At 50.6% G+C, this 10,254-nt stretch overlaps 1 protein-coding gene across 1 annotated transcript; it reads left to right on the forward strand.

Annotated features, from left to right (window-relative positions):
* The first annotated feature begins 676 nt into the window (after positions 1–676).
* LOC311157443 (ovocalyxin-32-like) lies at positions 677–8,606 on the forward strand. Its single transcript, XM_084212148.1, has 6 exons — positions 677–1,002; positions 5,484–5,546; positions 6,295–6,469; positions 7,096–7,232; positions 7,894–7,956; positions 8,046–8,606. Exons 1-6 carry the CDS (start codon positions 778–780, stop codon positions 8,202–8,204), a joined length of 822 nt encoding a protein of 273 aa, XP_084068274.1. The 5' UTR covers positions 677–777; the 3' UTR covers positions 8,205–8,606.
* Positions 8,607–10,254: the final 1,648 nt, after the last annotated feature.

A 10,254-nucleotide genomic window follows, 5' to 3' on the forward strand; every position in this document is an offset into this window, starting at 1 on the left:
TCGAGCTGCAGGTTCCCTTCAGACAAACCCTTCAGTGCCCCTGGCTCCCCTCAGAACCCCCAGTCCTTGTCCAGTTCCAGCAATTTGCAGGTCCCCCTGGCTCCCAGCCCTCCTCAAGCACCCCCAGTCCCCCTCACCTCCTCTCAGATCCCCTGATACCCCTTGAGTCCCCCTGGCTTCCCTTAGGACCCCTCAAATCCCTCTGACCCCCCAGAACTCCTGGTCCCCCCTCAAGCTCCTCTGGCTGCCTTCAATTCCCTTGGCTCCCTTTAAAACCCCTGGTCCCTCTGAGGTCCCCTGGCTGCCCTCCAAGTCCTCAGTCCCCCTCAAATCCTCCTGGTTCCTCACAGAACCCCTGGTCCCCATCAAGTGCCCCTGGCCCCCCTCAATACTGACACCCCTTAAGTTCCCCTGGCTCCCCTCAGGAACCTCAGACCCCCTCAAGTTCCCCTGGCTCCGCTCGGTACCTGACACCCCTCAAACCCCCCTGGCTCCCCTCGGAAGTCTCAGACCCTCTCAAATTCCCCCGGCTCCCCTCAGATACCTCAGAGCCCCTCAAACCCTCCTGCCTCCCCTCAATACCCCGGTCCGTCTCAAGTCCCCTCAGCCCGCAGGGCTCCGGGGTGGGAGGGCTGAGGGAAGGGGAGTCGCCGCCGGGCCGGGCCCTCCGGCGGGCGCTGGCAGCGGGCGGAGGGCGGGCGGGAGCAGCGGGCCGGGCCCCGCTATTTGTACGGGAGCGGGGCCGAGCCCGCCCCAGTGCCCGCCGCTGCCCGCACCATGCCGGGGCTCCGCGCCCTGCCGGGGCTCCGCGCCTCACCGCCCGCCTTCCTGCTGCTCCTGGCGCTCGCCTTCCCCCGGGGCAGCCTCGCCGTGCAGCAGCTGGAGCCCGGCAGCCGCTCGGCCGCGGCGGCGGCGCGGGTGGCTCTGCAGTACCGCAACTTCCAGGCGGGATCCCTCGGCGGGCTCAGGGCGCTCGGGCAGGTCCGCAAAGCTACGCTGAAGGTAAGCAGGGAGCCGGCGGGGTGTAAAGGGGCACTGGGAAAGTGTAATTAACAGTAATTATCACTTTAGTACTGGTATATGTAACTGAGCTGAGCGCGTTTCCCACGCAGGGCACCCGGCGCCTTCCCGCGTCCCTTAAAAGCCGCTGCCCATCCTCGGGGACAGCCGGGTCCCCGCAGGGACCGCTGTCCATCTGTTCCTTCCTCAGGGACCCCGGCTCTCCTCAGGGACCGCTGTCCATCTGTTCCTTCCTCAGGGACCCCGGCTCTCCTCAGGGACCGCTGTCCATCTGTTCCTTCCTCAGGGACCCCGGCTCTCCTCAGGGACCGCTGTCCTTCTGTTCCTTCCTCAGGGACCCCGGCTCCCCTCAGGGACCGCTGTCCTTCTGTTCCTTCCTCAGGGACCCCGGCTCTCCTCAGGGACCGCTGTCCATCTGTTCCTTCCTCAGGGACCCCGGCTCTCCTCAGGGACCGCTGTCCATCTGTTCCTTCCTCAGGGACCCCGGCTCTCCTCAGGGACCGCTGTCCATCTGTTCCTTCCTCAGGGACCCCGGCTCTCCTCAGGGACCACTGTCCCCTTTCCCCTTCCTCAGGGACCCCTGGCTCCCCTCAGGGACCGCTGTCCCCTCTCCCCTTCCTCAGGGACCCCCGGCTCTCCTCAGGGACCGCTGTCCATCTGTTCCTTCCTCAGGGACCCCGGCTCTCCTCAGGGACCGCTGTCCCCTTTCCCCTTCCTCAGGGACCCTGGCTCCCCTCAGGGACCCCTGGCTCTTCTCAGGGACCGCTTTCCCCTCTCCCCTTCCTCAGGGACCTCGGCTCTCCTCAGGGACCGCTGTCCCACAGCCTCGTCCCTCGTGGGACCCCTGGCTCTCCTCAGGAGCTGCTGTCCCGCAGTCCCTCCCTCATACCACAAGCTTCATCTAAAGGCGATGCAGTTCCCACCAGAAAATATACCTTAATCTTATAAAAATCACATGGCACCGAAGTGGCAGAACGGGACAGGACTCCCAGGGAAGAGCAGCTACGGGGACAGAGCCTTCCCGTCATGGGGAGCTTACCAGGGATGCTCGAGGTGGTACTGGGCTGCAGCCCTTCTCCTCCTCCAGGTTTGGGGGTTTTTTACAGCTTATTCACTTTCTGAAAGTACAGGATCGGGCAAAAACTTCTGGGGAATGTTTGTCCCGGGCTGTAGATCCTGGAAGGAATGCACCACCTTCCTGGAGAGCAAAGGGATTTAAATCCAGCCCTGTGCTCCTGCTGCTGGGCAGCTCCTGAGAGCAAGGGCTGCTTGTTCTGGATTCCCAGAACAACAAATTCTGCATCCTGGATTCTGCTGGGCAGCTCCTGAGAGCAAGGGCTGCTTGTTCTGGATTCCCAGAACAACAAATTTGGCATCCTGGATTCTGCTGGGCAGCTCCTGAGAGCAAGGGCTGCTTGTTCTGGGTTCCCAGTGTGAGGTGCCAAAGGCAGCACTGGGTTCCACTGGATCCTTTCCAGGATCTGGAGATTTTCCACTACTTGTCCTGTGCAGCTCCTAAAGCTTAGTAAGAGGGTGTAGTGTTAAATCTCCCCTTTCCAAAAAAATATTCCAAACCAACCAGGAATATCTGGGATGCATTAATTAATGCAGCCCTTGTGTTACAGAGATTATTGGGTGCTGAGAATGGAAGTGCTCCTGGGATATTGAAGTTTTCCTGTGAAATTGCTACAAACACATATGACAGGAATTCTCAGTTATTTTATACTCTCCACAAGTATACATGCTCCTTCTGTATTTCCTGGGCACTTTACATATGTCTACATGTAAATATTTCCTTATATAAACACCTGTGCCTGGCTGAAGAATAAGTGAATATTTGTAGGGAGGGAAAGGGGTTTTTCCACCCCCCCCATCAGCCACCTGCTTCCTCATACAGGAAGGAAAATATTTGGCTCATTATAGAGAAGTGAAATTGCTCCTTATTTCCTCAGTGCTGGGTGCTGTAGGAGCTCCCTGGTTTATCTCCCTCCCCTCCTTTTTTTTTTTTTTTTTTTTTTTTTTGCACACTCTGTGAAAACAAGAGGAGAAATGCACGAAAAGTGGGCACTTCCTTCTTTCCTGTCCTCCCCTGGAAAAAAATGAAAAGCATTTCCTGCAAGGAATTTGCTGTATTACGTGAAGGCAAGAGGCAGAAATGTTGGGATTGGGGTATTTTCTTAGGTTTGTCTGGTTTACAATTATTTTTGAAAGTGGGCTAATTTCCTATTGGTCACTCTATTACAGGATCTCATAAAGTCAGGATAATTTTTTAGTGGAATTTAATAATGAGCACAGTAATTTAATACTAACTTTATTAGCCCATGAGCTGGTGAAACTGGTAATTGGAAACAGGACTGGAACTCTCTTAGATGGGAATGATCTTTCAAGTTCAGGTAAAATGAGACTTTCTTTCCTGGCAACGAAATGCCAAACCTGGAATAATCCTTACCTTGCTGTTGGATGCAGATGGTTTTTGTTGTCCCTTATTTTTTCTTGAGTGAGGATCTTCTAGGAAATAGCAGCTCCTGGAGTTGTTGTCCTGCACTTTAAAATAGACTTTTGATAATGAAGCATTGGTTTGTGCCAGCTGAAGATCCCAGAATTGAAAGGGAAGCTTTTGGAGCAGTTTCCCATCCCAAGCTGCCCTGGAAATCCTAATTCAGGAGTAGGGAGGTGAAGGGGAAAGGGAAAAGCCAGGTGACCTCGTGCAACATTTGCTTATATTGGACTAGAAAATCCAGTTTTCAAATACCCAGGTGGACATTTCACAGCCTCAGCTGGACACAACAGCAACACCACAGCTCTGCTGCCTGATACCAGAAATCAATTAGAAATGTTCTTTTAATGTCCAACAGTCAGAGCCCCATGTTGGGTGGGAAAGGCAGAAGCCACGGCAGGGGCAGCTCTGACTCCTTTTCCCAGCTTCTCCCTGCCCAGTGATCCAGGCAAAAACTGATCCCAGGGGAAAATCCTGGTGGGAAAACAGAGGGGGAGAGATGGAAACCTCCTCAGGAGGTGGGGAGAGAGGGATTCTCCCTTTCTGTGCCTGTGGGGAGAGAGGGAAGTGCAAACTGATTGAAACTGATTGGAAACTGATTCCTCAGGAACCTGCAGTGAGGCTGCTCTGAAATTCCTGTTTTGGCCTTCCCAGGACTAAAAATCTTTCAGGAAAGTTGCAGTAATTTGGAGCCCAGAAGTAAAATAATCCCGTGACCCAGATATTGAGTGGAAAAATGAATTACTCACTTGTTTTCTTCTCCTTTTGGACACTTTTATCTTTGGCTGCTTCCCTGGGGGTTGCCAGACATCCCTGAGCTCTGCTCAGCCCACACTCTGGGATTGGGTAACAGCATTTTGGGATGAGAGTGAGGGAAAATTGTGGAAATAAAAGTTTTCCTTTGGGACTACAAAGACTTTTGTACAATTATTTTGTGCCAAATGGAGCTTCTCCCTGGTGAGCTCAGGTGTTCACACCAGACTAGATATTTGTTTTAGCTGTGTTGCATCATCTGCAAGCTGTCTAGGCAGCAGTAGTAGGGTGGTAGTAGCTGCTAGCAGTACTGTGGGGGAGTGGTTGCAAATCAGGAGGGAATCTCTGCTTCAAAACTCCCAGAAACACAGAATTCTGTGCTCTTTTAAAAGTCCTGCTGACTATTGCAGCTTCTCTTCTGCAGGACTGATGATACACAGGAGTAAACCTGGGTCACTGTAAAAATCCCCAAATTTAATCAGATTAGAGGTGTTGCAAACCATAGCAATAACACCTCTTGGGTGGCTTTACAGCAGTTAGAATCTCAGACTTAAATGTGGTTATTGCACGAGGTGAGACCCTTCTAAACCTAATTCCATTGCAATCACTCCTTCTTTGGTGATCCTGCATTTCAGAAGGTCAGCTTTCACTACTCTGCCCATGTCCCACTGTGACTTTGAGGACAATGTTTGAGGCAATACACAAAAAGGGCAGAAGGGGAGAAGGAGGATGCAGAGAAGAAAGAAATTATCAGAAAGTCTGAGCTCATCCTCTCTATTTCCTGCACCTCTGTCATGGTGAGATTTGGCTCCACGCTGGACTTGCCTCATCTTAAAGCTCCAGGAGGGGATTTTATAAAAATAGAGTGACTAAAGCAATTGTTTACCTGCATTTTCCAGCTCTGTGTAGGTGCCACAGGCAGGTGCTGAGCTGAGGATCTGCTGTGGGTATGAAACTTCACTCACCTTGTACCATTAGACATTTCCTGGGAAAAGTGTGCTGGGAACAGGAAGGCTCAGGGTTAGATAAATAACACAAAGCTTTGCTTTGGGTCCTGCAAACAGCCAGGATTGAGTTTAAACACCAGGAAAGACTAAAAATCAGTGATGTTGCACTCAAAACCAGTGAATTTCAGAAGGACCTTCCCTCCTCAGAGCTCCTTGCAGCACAAAAGGCTTTAATTCCACTCCTGGCTCCATCTTCTCTCTTCCAGGACATCCCAGAGTCTGGCCACAAGTATTACCTGCAGTTCAGCACTGAGGACTACAGGACTGGGGTGAGTTCCTGCTCTTCCTCCTCACCCTGGGCATTAAATCCACTCCAGCAGCTCCAAAACAGGAACATGTGTGTCCTAAATGGATCTGCCACCATGGAAAGACCTTTCTGCTCCTCCCTGCCTGTCTTTGCTCCAGGGCTCACCTGAGTGATCACCAGGCTTCAATCCCAAAGGGAATTCTTGCTCAAGTCATTGAGGGAGCCCAAGGCCTGAGTGGAACTGTGCTGGGTGACAGCTGGGCCCCGTTCCCCCTCTCAGGTCCCCATTTTCCTGCTGTCCACACCCCAAAATGGGAATCAGGAGTTGACAGCTCCATGGTCTTTCCAATTCCACCCCTCTCTGTTCACTCTGCCCCAGCTGTCAGCAGCATTTTACTGCCCCCTTCCTTCACACACACTTTGTGGAATTCAAATGATTTTCAGAACTTACTGTGAAGCCTTAGATTATTTTTGTTTCAAGGCTGGCACAATGAAAGTCCCTGTTATCAATTAAAGTTGTTTTTTGAGCTCTCACAAACATATTTCCAAGATGACTTGGAGCGTTGTCATGTCCTGAAAGCAGGACAAGCATTAATTAAAACCTTCTGTTAAATCCCTTTATTCTTGTGGTTTTAACCTCATTCCTGGAAAAAAGACAAATAAAACCCTCCTTGACACTTTCCTAACCCCTGAACAGCTTCATTCAAAGAGTGAGTTGCTGGTAGATAAAATCTTGATTAAAAGAACACTTTTAAACCCTCCCTTGACAGGAAGATGCTGGGAACTGCCTGGCTACAGTGCTCTTTCCAAAGAAAAAGTCTCGTCCTGTTGTCAGCATCAAGTGCTCCCACACCAAAGATCAGAAGGAAATCCAGGAGGAGGACAACAAACTTTACCAAAGGATCAGGCACCAAAGCAAACCAATAACTGCAAACAACATTCCAGGTATATTCCTCCAAATATTCACCTGTATTTCACTTTATCTCAAAGGGCATGAAGGACACAAGCATTTGCAAAGGAGACACATTACTGACAGCAGCACCCTGAGCCCCTCCTGCTGCCAGAGCAGTCCCACCTCCCCAGGGATTTTTGGGAGAACAAAGCCCCTCAGGATTTACCACTGGCACTCAGCCCCATCCTGTGAGGGTGGTTTGGGTTTAAAAGCAGCTCCACACCATTTCTAGGTCAAATCAATGCAGGTTGTCCTCCAGGAATAACAAGTGCCCAAACCCACACACCTCCCCAGCTGTGGTTGGAAACTCACTGAGGATGACCAACACAATTTTTCCGTCCTGGAAAAATCCCATCTTTTCTCCCAGCTGGGTAAGGACTCCCATTACTGTGGATTTTTGGGTTTCTCACCTCATCATGGGGATCCCTCTCTTGGCAGTGTCAGCTGTCCCACACTTTATACTCCCCTGGGACTGCAGGTTCAGCATCATTCCCCACCCTGTGACACATCAGCCCCATGCAGGAATGGTGCTGTGCCAGGCAAAACTGCTCTGAGGTTCATCATTCTTCTGCTGCCCAGCCAGAATTAATATTATTTTCTCTTTCTCATTGCCTTGCAGACAGCTATGGCAACATTGAGCCTGCCCTGGAGCCAGTGTGGGCTCTGGCTGTGGCTGGCAGCAGCTCCATCATGTGGGAGAAGTCCACGGAGACCTTGGGATACTTCCTGGCCCAAGTGAAGTCCGTGAGGCAGTGGGTGAGTGGGGCAGGAGGGGCAGGGGCAGCACTGAGCCCTGCTCTGAGAGGGATTCCCCAGATCCCAGGGCCTGCCCCTCACCAGCAGCTCCACCTCTGCACGAGCACTTTGGCCAGGTTCTGCTGGGAAGATTGTCCTGACCTGGATCTGCAGCAGTGGCTTCTGCAGGGGCTGCAGTTCCTGAGCCCCTGGGCAGAGCCCAGCAGCCTCTGCCCCCTGCTCACACACCTGACACCAGCCCGGGCTGGGCAGCAGCTCCAAGGCTGCAGCACATCCAGCAGCACTTCCAGAGCCCTCAGCCAGCTGGGATCCACAGGCAGGATCCAGCCTTGGCTCCTCAGCTATTCAGCATCTCTCTGAAGGAGAGGTTCATGCAAATCTCCAATGTAGTTGAGGGTTAAACTCAATTAATTAGCACCTGGTTTCAGTGCAGACAGGCTGCAGAGCCACACAGCTCTTGGTGTCCTCAAACATTCCATGCAGGAAGGGCCCCTAATTCCATCTTTCCTCAATCAAAACCCATCTCACTGCAGCCAGTAACCAGAGCCACAGGGCCCTGCTCACCTCCTTCCCTGAGCTCCAGTAAATCACAGCAGACATTAAATTTTAACAATATAAACCTGTATTCCTGATAATTTTTTCCTTTTTAACACCTGCCCAGATCAGGAAAGACGATTTTATTGAGTTTGACTACACTGTGCTCCTGCATGAAATCCCAACCCAGGTAAGGAAGTGCATGTGAACAACCCTTCCTGCCAGCAGGGGCTGAGCTGCATCAGGATGGTCAGATCTGTCTTTAAATCCCTTCTCCAGGAAATCATTTCCTGCCACATGCGCCTGACGTGGCTCCCCGGGCAGCCTCTGAAAGTGAAACATTTCTGTGCTCCCGAGGGCCACGGTGCCGAGCAGGGATCCGGGGCCGAGTCCGGATCAGCTGCTGGGCCTTCAGCTGAAAAGGGAGCCAGTTTTTAAGTGAAACCCTCAGTTTTGTGGATATGCATCCAGTCAGCAAATCCTTGTGTTGACAGACCTGGAGCTGGGATCGTCCTTCCACGCAAGTCAGTGATTGGGAGTGGTTTCACTGATTGTTCTGTGCCAAAATTAATTCCTGTCACTTCTTCAACGGCGAGATTCAAGTTCTGCAGCTCTGCCTGAACCCTCTGCTACTCCATATATACACAGATGAACATACAGCAGTTGATTTGATGTCACTAATTAATTGTTACTTAAGAGTTTGTAAACAAAATTAATATATTTGGATAAAAATCCTGAACAGTGTTAATCTGTCACTAAGAGAGATTTGCCTACTAATTTTTTGCCATGTGTTGGGCTAGAATCATGCTGATTTTTAACTCACATCTCCAATAAACCAAATGCCATCACTCAGGGTCGAGACTGGGTTTTCTTTCTGCTGCTGTTGGAGCCCAAATTTCCACCTTCTCTGTCACCTCGAATCAACCCAGACCTGCAGAGCTAGGGAGGCTCCTTGTGGATGAATCCCCATGTTTGGGAACAGCTCCTGTGTCATTCCTGCCACGTCCTGTCCCACCACAAATTCATGGCTTTGTCCTGTGCCACCAGATTCTCCAGCTGGGTTCCCAGCAGATCCATCACTGTCCCACCCCTGCTCACTGCAATGTGCCAAACTGTCCCAAAGTCACCTTTTTTCCCCATCAGCCAGGTTTGTGGCAGGATATATTAAATCCTTCCCAAAACCACCACGTTCCTGAGGAACAGAGGCTCTGGGGTGGCTGTTCTGTTAAACTTGGGGTGGTTTTCACAATCCTCGAGCTGTAATTGGGAACAACAACTCAAGAATTTCACACAGCTTTCCCTGGATGTTTTCAGGCTGGGTGATGTCAGCTTCCCAAATTCCAGCATTTTACACAAATAAGTCTGATTTTCTGACTGAAGCTTTTCCCCTCAGCACCTAATAAACTTGGGGAAGCAGCATTCCACACCCTCCTGCAGTTTTCTTCCCTGCTGGGAGAAAACATTTCTCATCATCGTAAGTGTGAAATCAGGGAGTAAAATTCCAAAAATCCTTAAAGAAGCTGGTGATTAAAATTTTTTTTTTTGAATTAAGAAAATAGGCTGGATTTTGCACTTTGGGGCTCTGCTTTTGTCTCCTTACCTTGTTTTTGCCTCTGCTCTGCAGGGCTGGAATAGAGCATCAGGCACTTCCCAGGCACCAGGCTGGTGAACTGGCTGCTCACAAACTCACAGCAGTTCAGGAACTCCACAGGGACTTCTGCATAAGTAGCAAAGCTGTGGAATTCTAAGGCAAAATCTCCCCCAGCTGCTTTTAGGCTAAGGTTTCAGCCTAAAACCTCAAATTATACAGCAAAGTTCTTGGGGTTTGTTTCTTTCCTGGGTTTGTGGAGAACCAGCACATCTGGCAGAACTCATCAGCCAGGAATTCACATCACAACTGATCTAAACATAATATAAACCCCATAAATAGAAATATAAATCACATCAATAGAAATAAACCTCAGAAACACAAATATAAACCTCTGAAACACAAATATAAACCCCAGAAACACAAATAAAATCATACCCATCCTGTTTCTTGTCCTATGTTGACACTGCTTTTATCAGACATCTCCAAATTTTGAGGAAAGTGCTACATTTGCTTGTTTTAGAAAACTTCCAAATGTCTGAGAACCTGCAGGGCTTTTCTGGGAATGAATTCCAGCTGAGCATTCCCAAAACCAAAGCCGTGGATGTGCGGGAATGAGGGATTTGTCCCAAGGTAGCACCACATGGACACCCCACATCTCGCCTGGGATCCATCAGCAGCTCCAGGCCCTGGCAAATCCTTTCCCAAGGTTTCCATAAATCATTTTCCAGCCCTTCCAGAGGAGAAGCAGCCTGGCTGCTCCACTTGTTTCTGTCTGGGAAGCAGCAACGCCAGTGCTGTGCCAGGAATGTCACTGGGTTTGAACTGAAACTTCACTCCCTGTTTACTGGAATCTGCAAAAACACTTTTCAGCTGAGTAGGGCAGGAAGGAGGAAAGAA

Source organism: Fringilla coelebs, assembly GCF_963513975.1.
Source record: "Fringilla coelebs genome assembly, chromosome: 10".
Classification (NCBI taxonomy): Eukaryota; Metazoa; Chordata; class Aves; order Passeriformes; family Fringillidae; genus Fringilla; species Fringilla coelebs.